Below are 13,989 nucleotides of genomic sequence, written 5' to 3'. Positions count from 1 at the left end.
CTGGACCCATGCATTGGCCCTGGCCCTGGTCTGCAGACCAGCTGAAGAAGCATTCCCATGTTCCAATTCTACTGTAATATAGTAACATTTACAGGGAAAGATGCATTTAGCCCCTGCAATCTTAGGCTGAACATGTTCATCAGAGGCATGATAAAGAGCATAGCAGCTACTGATGAACTCAGAATCAGTTTTTCAACGATCTTGTAAACCTATTGTACCATTTTCAGTTTTTGTATATTTCCTGGAACATTTTAAATGAAAATGCATTCATCTTTGATCCTATTATCACTTTACGACATAAGCCAACACAAATGGTTAGTCCATGTAGTGTAACAAGGGGTCTGCCTTCTGTAAAGTTACTTATATGCTTTAGTGTTTGCTGAACACATTATGTAAGTTTTTACATTTCTCTAAAAATATGTTTTGAGTCAGAAGTGATGGGCATATGTTTTCAGTGAAGACCTTGCTTAGGATCAGTTTATTGAATAAGGCAGCGAGCAGGTGTTACTAACTACAGCTTTCTGAAGTGTGTGTGTGAGTCTGTACTTGTGTGTTTGTAACCGCATTTTCACTATTTCTCTGTCTATAGTTAATCTGTAGTATGTTGTATTAGAATGACTGTGTGCCTTTTTCAAAGAGGTGGTTTTAGTAAGCTCTGGCATACACTGACAAGTAACTGATGATACTACATACTTGCAATCTAAGGGTATTGGGTAAATGGTCTGTTTTTAATCGTATATAGTATTATATGTGTTGAAAATTTGTGTGGCTATGTAACCTGACTTCTGCTAGGATCTATATATATATAGGCAGTGAGAGAAAATGACTTAAAAACAAGTAGCATTTCCTGACTTCTGAATGCTTAACTATGTAACCTCGTTGTTTTTTTATAATTTTGTAATATGTGAACTTTTTAAGGCATAGATCAACTTTCAGCAGCTTATAACTTTATCATTCTGAAAGACATTTTAATATGTTTCTTGCATAGCAGCAATATGTTTAGTGTAAATTATTTGTTTTAAACCAGTGCTTTCTTATCTCTCCTTCCTCCCCACCCCAAAAGTATGCAAGAACCATGTGATGCTGTATGGGCCTGTTAAGGAAAAAATATACTCATACTTTTAACAGATTTTCCTCCCCTCTGATTTAGGCTTATCAGCATTTTTATTTGTCCTGCAGGGGTTGTTCAGAACTGTGCCGAATCCCCATGGTAGAGTATAAACTTGACAGCGAAGGCACCCCATGTGAGTATAAAACCCCCTTCAGGAGGAATACCACTTGGCATCGGGTGCCGACTCCTGCTGGGCAGCCTCTCTCTCGTGCCTCTCCAATCCTAGGATCATCTGACAGACTGCAATGCCAGCAGCTTCTCCAGCAGGCTCAGACAGCCATTCCTCGCAGCACTTCCTTTGATAGAAAACTGCCAGATGGTGCTAGGTAATACACCCACCCTTTAATTCCAGTCATTTTCTTAAATCCCTTACTTAAAAACCTCCGTTTCTAGCCTTGGTATGAAGTTACTTTTTAAGGTCCTCAGCAGGTTTTCATACATTGTTTTTGTGGGGGTTAAGTCATTTGCATTTTAAGATTAGGCTCCCAAGTGATCACCCATGGCTTTATTTTGGCAGGAACAAGTGATGTTCAGTGTTGGTAATGACAGTGAAAAGCATGTGTAGTATTCATGACTTTACCCAGGAGCATAAACAACCATCCCCCTCAGTCCCTTATTAACTGAAACAGAGACTGACTGACTACTACAACTCTAAAACAAGGTACATGCAAGGACATTGTGGAAACCTCTTTAAATAAATAACATGCCTGAAGAGAACAAATCTATCCGTCACAAAATGAGTGATTTAATCTCATCATTGTATTATGGTGCGATTTCAGAAGGTCCTGTTATTCATTACCAGGCTTTATACTTTTCTTTTAGTTAAACAAAGCAAAACTTGTGATTTGAAAATATACGGTCTTCTAAAATATGGAGAATTATTTTTTTAAGTTAAAACAATGCTGGTTTAATCATACTTTCTGAAAAAAGACAGAAATAAAAAAAATTAAAAGCTTAGGATTTAAATGTTTGACCCTTAAATTAGTAATAACTAAATGTTTCTTGAACAGCAGTCTTCCAATTCATTTCTTCTTTATTGTTTGTAATTATATCTCCCTTATGCCCTTTCCCCCTAAGCAATGTAGTTCCTAATCTCCAGGCAAAACAGATTGCAGGACTGAGATCTCAAATTAGTATAAAAATCCACAATGTGTTTTTTACATTTTCAATTCTGAGAAATTCCACTGAAAATCATAAAGTTTTTATAGCAGCTACATCAGTTTTCCATTTTTAAGAATAAATTGTCTTTCCCCTGTGTTTTAAATGATATAAAATACACCATTAGTAATAGTGTTTGAACACTTGTGCTTAAGAATTCATGTTGTGGGGAAGGCAGGTTCTAAGTTAATAGCTTACATATTTTACATCTTGTGTCCAAAAAAGCATTTCTGTAACCACACTTAATATTGGATGACTTAAACTCTCCCTGCTGACTCATTCATGTAATCTTTGTTAAAGTCCAATGTAAATAGGGTAGTTGTATTGAATAACTGTAATTTTGTGAATCTGTGAAGCTCTGTTAGGATACAGTACTTAATTATTTTATTAAACCTTCATTAATGCTGTTCATTTCCACAGCACTTTACCAGCCTAAGCCTCACTCCTGGAAACACATGTTCAAAACTTGAAGTGAAGCACATACAAACCTGTTTTCAGGACTGAGGCCTCAAATACCATAAGCCATTCCCTATCCTGAAGAGCTTACAGTGTAATTTAAAAAGCCCATTAAAGATGAGACACAGTGCACGAGTTCAGATGTGTGACACAGTGCACGAGTTCAGATGTGTGACACAGTGCACGAGTTCAGATGTGACAATATGTGAAGTCTTAACAAAGGGAAAATGGTTGAGGAGACATGGTTTTGAAGAGGGATTTAGAGGAGAGGGATAGTATCTAATGAATGAGGGTTTTGTAGAGTGGCAAGGTAGAAGGCTTGAAGTGGACAAATGGAATAAAGCAAATGATCTGGGCTTAGTTTAGGGTGCTGGAGTCTGGCACAAAAGAAAGGTAAGTAGTATTCTTAGACATTTTATCTTTACCCACAAAACTATGTAAGTAGTCAGACCAGGGAACTGGAGGAGAGATTCCAGGAGGCCTGAAACAAATGCAGTGTTGTTTAAGATGGACTGGGAAGAAGTGTGGGCTGGGAAAGTCATTGAGATGGGGCAGGAAGGGTATAGCAAACAACCTAGCACCTAATAAAATAGGTTGTTGCCTACAAAAGTTCATGCTTCTCTGAACTAGTCAGTGTCTCGGGTGTGCCACCCTGACCTACCTTCTGTCTTCCTTAAATGATCTTAACTAGCTCACTTTGTCAGCAAGTAACCTGGGTGATGCCTACGTTTCAAATGAAGATGGTAGTACTAGGGATTAGTAAGAAAGGGTTGAATTTCACAGATTAAAAAGAAGGAGCAGGAGTTAGAAGGTAGATATGAAGGGAGAAGAAAGAGATGAAAGTCAAGATAATGGGCCTGAGGGAGACAGAAATGCAAGATAGTGGAGTTACAAATTGATACACAGAACAGAGGTGAAAAGCGAAGAGTTAAGGAAGAATTTTTGGAGGCTATATTTCAGATGGCAGTAAATCAAGGAACTGTTGATAAAGCAGTTAAGTGAGAAACCCCAGTCTTGCACACATGACACCTATACAAAATGCCCTATGAAAAAACCTTCAGTGTTATCCAATTAATGTATATGAAGGCTGACCTAATTCTTAGTTGGCTGAAGGTACTGGTATTCTTCATTGCAGACTAGTTGAAGCCCTCAACATTTTCTGAACATCCATAAGAATCGTTGACTATTATATCTAGTTAGAGGAGCTTTTGTTTTCCCATGCACAAGATGGAAGCCTCTTGTTACCTCTGCTGTTTCATGCAAGTAGTCCTATTTGCTCAGATGTAGAGCAAGGCATAGAGAGAGCGCAATGTAGCCATTCATTTAGTTTCTCCTCCTTGTTTCTGTTTATCCTTTACAAATGTAAATATCCTGTCAATAATAAAATAGGGTATGTGAGCATTCTAAAATTCTGACTGAATTATTAACAACTAATTAATAGTTCTTAATTATTAACTAATGAAAAACCTGAATTATTAACTAATTTTGAAAAATTGTAAAGTCCTACTAGGACTGTATTTATGTATTCACACTACAATCAGCCTTTGGCCGTGTTCATTGTAAAAATGAATTTATTTGTAAAACGAATAAATGACAGGCCAGTTCAAGATGTTGAAACTCCACAAATATCTCAGTGCATTGTTAATGATTCCAATCAATGTTACAGAAGTTCACCGAGCAACCAGTCATCCTCCAGTGACCCAGGACCAAGCGGGAGTAGCCAGTGGAGGCAGCAAGTGGGATATGACGGGTACTGGTGATTTTCTATCTTGTTGCAGCTCCTGTTGATAATACTTTTATGACAGAAGATGTATAAAAGATAAATGTCCAATAGCCCCACTTGCTGTGTGGACATAGTCTATTAGTGGAGGGCCAGGGCCATATTCTGTTCTCAGAAACTTCACCATACCATATTTGCTTGCATACCGCATGTACCTTTCCCCAAAAAATTAACCTTTCAAAATTGAGATATGTGTATTAAACAGAGAAACTAATTTTCTGCCAAGAATAGCAGCATTGGCCTCCCTATTCAAGCAGTGCTGCTGGAGTTGATTAACTACATGGTTCATTATTATCCTTTTGATTCCTGCTAATTGCTCGTAATTCAACAGGTGTTAATGACCCACTGTCCTTTTAATACTCTTGATGTCCTACTAATCAAACTATCCATGCTTTTTCAGTTTGGCTGCAGAATTTGCAATTTAGCTTCTCCTGGTCTCTATCCTCCTATTTTAGTTCTTTCCAAAATCCTAGATCCATGCATGGAGTCCAGTTTTCAGCAGCAGCTGCAGTTTCAGCAATAATGCTAAGAGCAGCTGACAGTTCATCTTTGAAAGGGTTAAAACTGCACCCAGAAAGAGAGGGTGAATGAACTGAAGATTAGGCTCTGTCCTTCCTCTGTGCATCCATAACTCTAGAAAAAAATCTCTTCATTCCGCCTTCCCAAAAATATGGTGCGTCTTATTGGTGGCATGTAGTATGTGGAAAAAATACAGTATATCTACTGTGTTACTGCAGACCATACTAGTTAATTTGTTTGGGCTCAATGGTTACTTCACAATCCATTCTAAATAAAGCTTGCAGCTTAGCTTCACTGCCCTGGAAATAGTATGGGAACCAAACTGCGATTCCTGTTGTAATCTGCTTCCTGCTTCTCCTTTGCTTTGGTGGAAGAATATCTGGTGGTCATCTCTTTGCTATTGTAAATCAGTTCTCCTTGTTCTCCTCGTGCATCCACTCTGGATCCACTTGCCTATGGAGGGGAATAGCATATCAGCAGACTTGATCTCTTCCCCTGTGCAGGTGCTTTCAAAATGGATTGTCCTTTCACATATATATAGTAGAGCTCATTACATCCCCTGCTACTTCCCTGCTCAGCAGAATTTACAGTTTAGTTATGGATGGAAAGGAACCCTTCCCTGAAATATTGTGCATGTTGAGTTCCACCAGAAGGTTAAGAAGTGAAGATTTGCCAGATATTTTCTGTATGAAATGTATTTTTCGTTACTGAAAATGTTGCTGTTGAGTTTCATGAATCTAGTGTTTGGTAACACTCGCTGATAAATACAGAGATACGCAAATACCAAAGCTACTTAATTTAAGAACACTTCAAATATGCCACTTCTAGTTGATGAAGCTATTTTATGATGAAACCTGAACATAGACAAGAAAGCAACTTGATGTTTTCAGTCAGCAGTATATTGTCTTGACATATTTGATTGTCCGAAATATCCCATGTAAGATATTAGGGCTGTGCAAAGCTTCAGTTCCTGATTCAGTTTGGCTCAATTCAGTGACCCTCTGAATCGATTCAGAGAGATTTGGAAAGATTCGTTGATTTGGATCTAGACACAGCTTTTAAATGTTTTTTTCTACATACCTCAAGGTAGCAGATGGTTCAAGAATGCTATGATGGTGGGGCAGCTGGGGTGTCCCACAGGAATGCAGGAGGCTCCCCAGCGCACTCAGCAGCAGACCCAAAAGTAGACCAAAAGCATTTCTGGTCCACTTACGGGTCCACCGGGGAGTGTGCGGGTGGCCCCCCCATTTCCTCTCGGCTCAGCAACTGGTGCCTCCTGGTTCTGGGGGGGCATCTGGGGTCCTCCCACAGCCAATTGCTGAGCTGTGGGGACAGGAGGGGCCCCTCCAGCATGCTCAGCAGCAGACCCAGAAGTGAACTGGAAGTGCTTTCAATCTACTTCCAGGTTCACCACTGTGCATGCGGGGGGCCCTTCTGCACTCCTGTGGGATACTCCATCCACCCCAGTATCACAGCGTTCATGAGCCGTGCCTGGTACCTCAAAGTATGTAGAAAAAATATTTAAAGCTGTGTCTATGGCCGAATCGCTGATTCTCTGAATCGGCATCAAATCTTCAGATTTGAATTCGGCCGAATTGAATCAGAGACAATGATCCAAATCAATTAATCGAATCACTGTTCCCCGTTTGGGCCAAATCCGAATCAACTACGGCCCATTTCTCACACTCCTATCAGATATGCATGCAATTTTGGAGTCTGCTTGAGGAATTGTAGACTATTCATTGAAATCTCCAACAACTGGATAGATGTTAAAATATTTTTAAAATTACAACAAATTGCAGTGGGAGAAAAGCACGTGAAAATGTGTCTAGTCATTTCAGATTAGTAATTACTGTTAGCAGCATGCTGTTTGAATACATTTCTTTGGAAGAGAATTTTAATTTCTGCAGTTTTAGGAGTAGTACCTGGAAGTGTAGAGTTTGAGTAGGTGGAAGAGGATTTCAAATAGCAGATATAACACTGAACTATATGAAGCATGTGTTTTAATTCTGAGGGAAATTGGCAAAGGTATGAAGCAATAGATACAAAATATGTATACATGTTTCATGAAAAGAATCTTATATTTGCTCATAAAATCCAAATATTTTTGCATACAGATATAGGAATTAGTCTATGCAGTAGTTAATCATGCATTTTCCTGATTTATCAATTGCGTGGCTTTGAATATTTGGCACCAAAACAATACATATTTTTTAATTGTACTTTTAATTATGTTTACAATTAATCCTTAACAGTACAATGGCAAGAAGACTAGGCATAAATGTTTTCACCTGGTATTTGGGAACATATTTGCTTGTTTGGTAATGATGAATGCTTACGGTAATGGCCTGCCAAGATTTTGCCTTGGAGAATAACGAGTAAATAATACTGTTTATCGTGGGATAGTCAGTTTTCTGATTAAAGGAACAGTTTGATTCTCCTTATGTTACAAGGTGCCAGTCCCCTTTACTGCATGAACACCAAGGTTCGGGTCCACTGGAATGTGAAGGAACTCGAGAACGAGAGGAAGCTTTGGAAGGAACCAGACATACTGGTAATAATGAATATAATGAATTTAAAAAAAACTCCAAACTTCCTAGAATTTGTATATAAAGTTAACTACCACATCTGTTTAATATTTCTATTTTCCATTTTTATATAGTGTCTTTCATCTGAAGGGACCCTAAAAGCATTTTACATAACATGTGAATGCAGATCCCATTTAAATGCAGGCATCCCTGAATTGGAGAGTAGATAGTGAAATTTCCACTGAAAGATAATTTTGTCATTGCACGCATGTTTAAAAAATCTTCAGTAGAATATTTAAAGTACAGTTAAAACAAACACTATTTGATTCTGAGTACCTTATTCAAAACCCAGAATAAACTGTGTAGAATTCCATTTAATAATGCTGAAAGAGTCAAAGACTTAAGAAACCCTGCAACATAATGAGCCTGTAATTCCAAATAGTTGATTGGCTTCAAACCTAATGCTTAAAGAATTGCATTATGTGCTTTTCTTTCCTTTGTGCACAGTATATTCAACTTTTCACCAGAAATTAAAACATAATTTTTTGTGGCAGAAACCAAGTGGCATGCACCATCAACTAAAATCTTGAGTTCCTACAAAGACCGAGCTTTACAAAAAGAAGGTACAGGAAAAGACTCTCCAAGCAAACTTTCACATGTAAGTCTCTCCTTCATGCCAATCTGCCTACGATAAAAATGTGGTCCTGAAAAGACAACTGTAGGCACCTTAAATGATTAATATACCTTCTGTTAGTTTACAAATACAGTAGTGGTGCTCAATATTCTGGCCCCATGGGTCAGATGGGTGTAGTCCAGATGCTGCAGGTATGGTCAGCACACAGCTTAGTACAATCCTGTGTACCAGCCCACCCCTGCAAGCCAGATCCAGCTGTGCACTGACCCCGACATGCTGGTGCATTGTAGCCCATGGGGCCTTGTTATCCAACCCACAGGACTCCCCACAGGCCTGGAAATTTGACAGTGGGGGAGTGGTGCTGGCATTAAGTGCTCCAACTCTGGAAGCCACACCAATTTCCTGCCACTGCTCCCCTAATGTGAAATGTACAGACAGACTTTTGTGGGTTGGAAGTTCGGATCCACCAAAATGTAACATGCATTTTCAGAAGTGAATTTGTGCAAGAATTTGATGGACTTGGAACCTTCACGCTGTGCCCTCAGAGTAAGCACACTGGGGCACAGCACTGAAGAGAGGAGCTCTTAGTTCAAGTAAATGTCTGTTTAGAGCTTCATTTACATGGGCCTGCTTAGTCTTAGGAGCATGTCCCATAGTAGACAAATTAAATTCATGCATACCATTTCTTGCCATGTTGTGTGGGTTTCTCATTTACTATAATTATCAGTAATTATCATTTAGGCAAAAGTTCCACCTATGAAGAATGTATCTAGTTAAATGTTTCTATTATTTTTGTGCCTTTTAACTGTGGGGTGAGAAACTGATGACCTGACTTTTATTTATTTATTTATTTATTGCCTAAAATGCCTGCCAGATGGATTAAATGGTGTGCACAGAGAATTGTGAAATATATAAGAACTAGTAAATAAGGCTGCTTAGCAATACTGTGCTAACCTCATTAGGATTAGAAATTAAGCATAATGAACAGATTAATTTCCCAAATTAGCTAATAATGCAGTGGTTGTCTCAGCAAAATATACAGGGGAGTTAAAGTTCTCAATCAGATTTGTTCACTAGTTTGGCCAATGTTCAAACAAGCTATTATGTTTTAAGGTGTAGAGAAAGGAAAAAAGAGCTGCTGAAGTACATTTTTTTTCCATATCATTCCTTTAAGTCTTACTACATATAGTAGCAATTTTATGGTACCAATAATCTGCAGAATCTCATTTCCTTTAGCTTATGGGCCAAATTCACACTAGACATGAATTAGTCTACTTATACTAGTTGAGAATCTGGCCAACAGTGTTTGAAAAAAAAATCCTTTAAATACACAACAGCATTTACTACAATAGTATAGTGCAGTTGGGACCTGTTAGTGGCAGCACTTTGGTGCCCGTCATTCTGTGTTGTTCCTGAGTGGCTCTTGCTGTTATAGGGACTATCATCAGAAAGTTCCCAGGGGAAAATTTTGCTGATGAAAGGTTGCTGCTCCGGGCAGGTGGTAGAGCAAGTGAGCATTCACTGTACTATAAATTCCTGCACATAATAGAAGCAGTACTTCCCAATAAATTCAGCTAAGCACAGGTCGAACAGAAGTTTGAGGTTTGAATAGATATGTATAATAAATAACATTAAACACAATATCAGAGGCCCTAATTTTTTCATTTCTGTTGCATCTTATGTCTTGATTATACATATATGAATATAGGACATTGCTTTGTCTTTCAGTTACTCTAGTAATCAGTTCACTCGAAAGGTCTATCCAAACCACAGTTCCTAGTATTATCCTGTGCTGCAGATGAGTACCACACAAAAAATTCTGAAGTCTTTAGGAACAGATGTTGTTATTTAAGATTCACTGCATAACCATATCAGCATTTTGCTCTGTTGTTCTCCTGAGCTCTTTGAATCCCTAGTAGTCTTAGTGATTTTCTGTTTTGATTTACTCTTCTCTTTCAAGAGGGATAAGATACTGCTGACTGTTTACCACAGATCATCTGATATACTGAAAAATCCTGTTTGAGTTATTTGTGTGCCTTTGTACTTGCATGCTTCATGACATCATTTTTAGAGATTTAAAGGCCATGTTCTCCGCAAAGAATGGCTGTGGCACAGGGAAATAAACTAAGGCCCCAGCTACCCATTACATATATTACAGAATTGCCTGGTTAATCGCACAATAAATTTAGACTGGCCACAAGTGCAAAGTAATTATCATACCATAAGAATAATTGTCCAGCTATAAAAAGAGCCAACTAGCTACAAAGTTAGTGCTTGAAAATGTGTAACAATATGATACCTGATTTCCATCTAGCTTTAATATGAACATGTAGCAGGACCCTTTAGTGATCTTGAGCAGTGGCCAAGATGTACTCCATACAGTTAGAGGCTTGGATGCATAAGTGCTGTTTGCATGTTCACTACCCTACCCCCATCCTCTCCAGGTTCCAGCACTAGGCACATATCTTAGCATAAACTTACAGCAGCATGAAGGACTCCTGATCGAGTCTTGTATCAATATCACCTTTTTGTAAGTCATCTTTACTTCTTGGGGACTCCTTTCCTAATCATTTCCTCCTTCTTTGATTCTACATTGACTCTTCAGGCCAAACTAAAGCACCCATCCCTAAACAAATCCTAGTTTGAACCCACCCAGAAACTATTGCTTCACATTTTCCAGCAGTCTAATTTCTGTTGTTATTTAAGGGGGGTTGGGAAATCTCCCAAAGGTTCAAGATGATTGTAAGCCATTTCTTTTTGTAGAAACTTTTGAAACAGGTGCTGAGAATCAGTCAATACCTGTGTCATAAAAGTAACATTTCTGAAAAAACTGCCTCTTCCTACAGATTGGCATATGAGAAATGTCTATCTTTATCTACATTTCCTGGTAGGCAGATCTAATTAAAAGAGCTAGTTTCCCCTCTCACTTCCCTTCTTACTGGTGGGGCTCCATCTGTCCTCATTTTGGCTGCCTTTTCAACATTGGTAAATAAATCCAGTTCTCTGTAAAATCTCCTTTAAAAGTCTGTTTAAACAACTAACTGTATGACACAGTTCTTCCAGTTCACTAGACATACTCATTTTGTTACATATGGTACACACACATAGCACTTGGATTCATTTCAAGTAGTCGCACATGTTGGACCTAATCCAATAAACTGGATATTTTGCCCACCCTGAGAGAAGACCAAGAGCAATTCACTCCTCATGGTTCTCCAGACCCACATGCTTCTTCTCTACTGGCTTTTAAGAATATTGATTTTAACTATCCGCAAACATTAATCTAGGAGTACAGAGTTATAATCAAGGCATTTTAAAAGGAATGTACAGTTTGCCAAACAAGATCAGACCCATGGTCTAACAGCAGCTTCTGCCTAAAATTTGGAAGAGAAGAATAAAGCTACCTAGTCAGTTATACAGTTCACATCAAAAATAAATAGCGTATTTAGCTTCGTTGTACATAATGTTTGTATTAAACTGTGTTGCAACAAGAATTAAATTGTGGACAAATGACTTTTGAAATACTAAGAATTAAGTGAATTTATATAGAATAAATATTTTCTTTTTAAACTTTTTTTGTTTCTTTTAAGATTGGAGACAAAAATTGTTCCAGTCATTCCAGCAGCAATACCCTGTCCAGTAATACATCCAGCAATAGCGATGAGAAGCACTTTGGCTCCGGAGACCTTATGGACCCTGAATTGCTTGGATTAACATATATTAAGGGGGCTTCTACTGACAGTGGAATTGATACAGCTCCTTGTATGTCAGCTCCTCTTATGACTCCTTTACACCTTGCTGGCAGCCGATCTGGGGTCCATAGTCGGGCTGAGCAGTGGACTGAATCATCTGAAACTCCTGGGCCAGATGATGAGGCTGCTAAAATCTATGCTGTTCATAGCTACGCCTCTGCCATTTCCAGTAGTCATACAGCTGAAGGCAGTATTGGAGACCTCAGTGAAATATCCTCTCATTCCAGGTATGTGGTTCTGCACAAGTTATGTGATTAAATTATCGATTGAGAGAAGTAGCTTTTGTTTGTTGCATTTTTCTTTCCTTGAAAAGGTACTTGTTAAGTTTAATATTATATTTTCAAAACACAGGAGGAAGCTAAGAGAAATCTTCCTCCTCTATGCATCTCTTGCAGAAAATCATTAATATAGGGTCTATGTGGCAATGATTGTAGGGAGCTATTTAAAAATCTAATCCAAGTATCTTTTAATTTGGTATAAATAATATATTGAAGCACATTAAGCATCTTTTGAAGAACACACACAGTATTCATGCTGTTATGTCATCCCTATTGAAACTAATGGGCAACTGTAGAAAGCATCATAATATACCCAATGCTTATTTCCAGTGTGAAATGAAGGTGCTTATAACACCCAGCTAGAACAGACAGACGTTTAGGATGGCTAGTTAGTTCGATAATAGCCATGTTGGTTTTGAAATGGTGTTTCAGGTTTTAAGGTAATAAAGTGTTGAGCTTTTGGTTCAGTTAAGGCTAGTGTGGGCAGCAGTGTCAGATCTGCATCCGAGGATTTTTTTTTAGAAAGAAGACACCCTCCAGCATAGCCAAAATAAAATGATACTATCATACTGGTATAATGAAAATGTATAGTTCAAGTGTGTTCATTACATCCTAGATGGAGATAAAACAAGCATCTTTGGTAATTGGAGGTCTTCCTTTTTATTATAGTTCTAGGTGAGGGCACATTGTAGAATCTCCTTCCTCCTATTTGACAGGAAATAATCATTCAATTTTTTCCAGTGTTATGTCTACAAGGAAAATATTTATAGGCATGTTGGTATAATTAAATTACTATAATTAAACTACTTCCTGTGTAGACACATTTATAGTAGAAAAAAGATGATATTTCTTTTATTTCAATTGAACTGCTTCCAAATTAACCTAAAATGAACTTGGTGTACCAGGAGTTATGCTAGCGTAACTACAGCAGTTAAAATTCACCTCTTAAGGTTTCATCACTATAATATTTTTAGGGAGGCAAGCCCCAACTCCTTTCAAAGTCTCACAACCCAATTCAGATACATCTTTAAACCCCCAAATCCTTGGATACTCAGGCTCTCAAGGAGACCACACTTATCAGTGAATCATGGTTGTGGTTACTAAAATGGCTCTTTTGAGTGGTTTTGAGATTCATTTGAATTGAATCAGCCCAGGATAGATTTTTTTGGACCAGAAGGTTGAATGCCAGCTACTGAATCATCACCATTTCATACCAGGTGGTTGAAGGCTTCCCATAACTTTGCTGAGATAATCAGTCCATACATTGTTTGTGAGGCCTGACAAGGTCATGGCACAAAGAGGCAAGACTGCTTGTCCACAAGTGTTAATTATAACTCCCTGTATAGGAAGTTAATAAAGTTTGTAGATAAAGTACCCATAGAATTAAGTAGATAAAGTATTTATATATTATGTGGTACAGTTTTAAATATTGGAATTCATACAGTCGTCTTTCACTGCTGAAGACAACCGAATTAATAATCATCAACACAATGTATTTACATTAATACTGTTGCATTTTTCATGTCAGTGCTTCCATTATTTCAAGTAGTAGAAATAATGGTAACCATTTTCCCCCCACCAAAAAAAAAAGTTATTGTGCCATTCCACAGTCTGATTAACCTTTTTCCCATTAGCACTTGGTATGCTTACCTCGTTTGTACAATACAACTGACAACACAAGGAGTTAATACTATAGCAATGAGATTGAATTACATTGGAAACTTCTCTGCCTGTTACTTGCACATATAGTGAAGCTGCATTGCCTACTGTGTT

At 38.1% G+C, this 13,989-nt stretch overlaps 1 protein-coding gene across 9 annotated transcripts in view; it reads left to right on the top strand.

Moving 5' to 3' along the window:
- SIPA1L2 (signal induced proliferation associated 1 like 2) overlaps nt 1-13,989 on the top strand; it is a 258,723-nt gene that overhangs the window by 197,800 nt on the left and 46,934 nt on the right. For all 9 annotated transcript variants that reach the window (XM_090044154.1, XM_090044128.1, XM_090044110.1 and 6 more), the window contains 5 exons: nt 1,180-1,437; nt 4,392-4,475; nt 7,478-7,578; nt 8,107-8,210; nt 11,777-12,165. In XM_090044154.1, coding sequence (XP_089900280.1) covers nt 1,180-1,437; nt 4,392-4,475; nt 7,478-7,578; nt 8,107-8,210; nt 11,777-12,165 — 936 coding nt within the window. The remainder of the gene's footprint in view (nt 1-1,179; nt 1,438-4,391; nt 4,476-7,477; nt 7,579-8,106; nt 8,211-11,776; nt 12,166-13,989) is intronic.

Source organism: Crocodylus siamensis, chromosome 1 (assembly GCF_052110815.1).
Source record: "Crocodylus siamensis isolate JL-2025a chromosome 1, ASM5211081v1, whole genome shotgun sequence".
In the NCBI taxonomy this organism is placed as follows: Eukaryota; Metazoa; Chordata; order Crocodylia; family Crocodylidae; genus Crocodylus; species Crocodylus siamensis.
The sequence above is the reverse complement of the archived record's forward strand: the minus strand, read 5'-3'. Positions and strand labels throughout refer to the sequence as shown.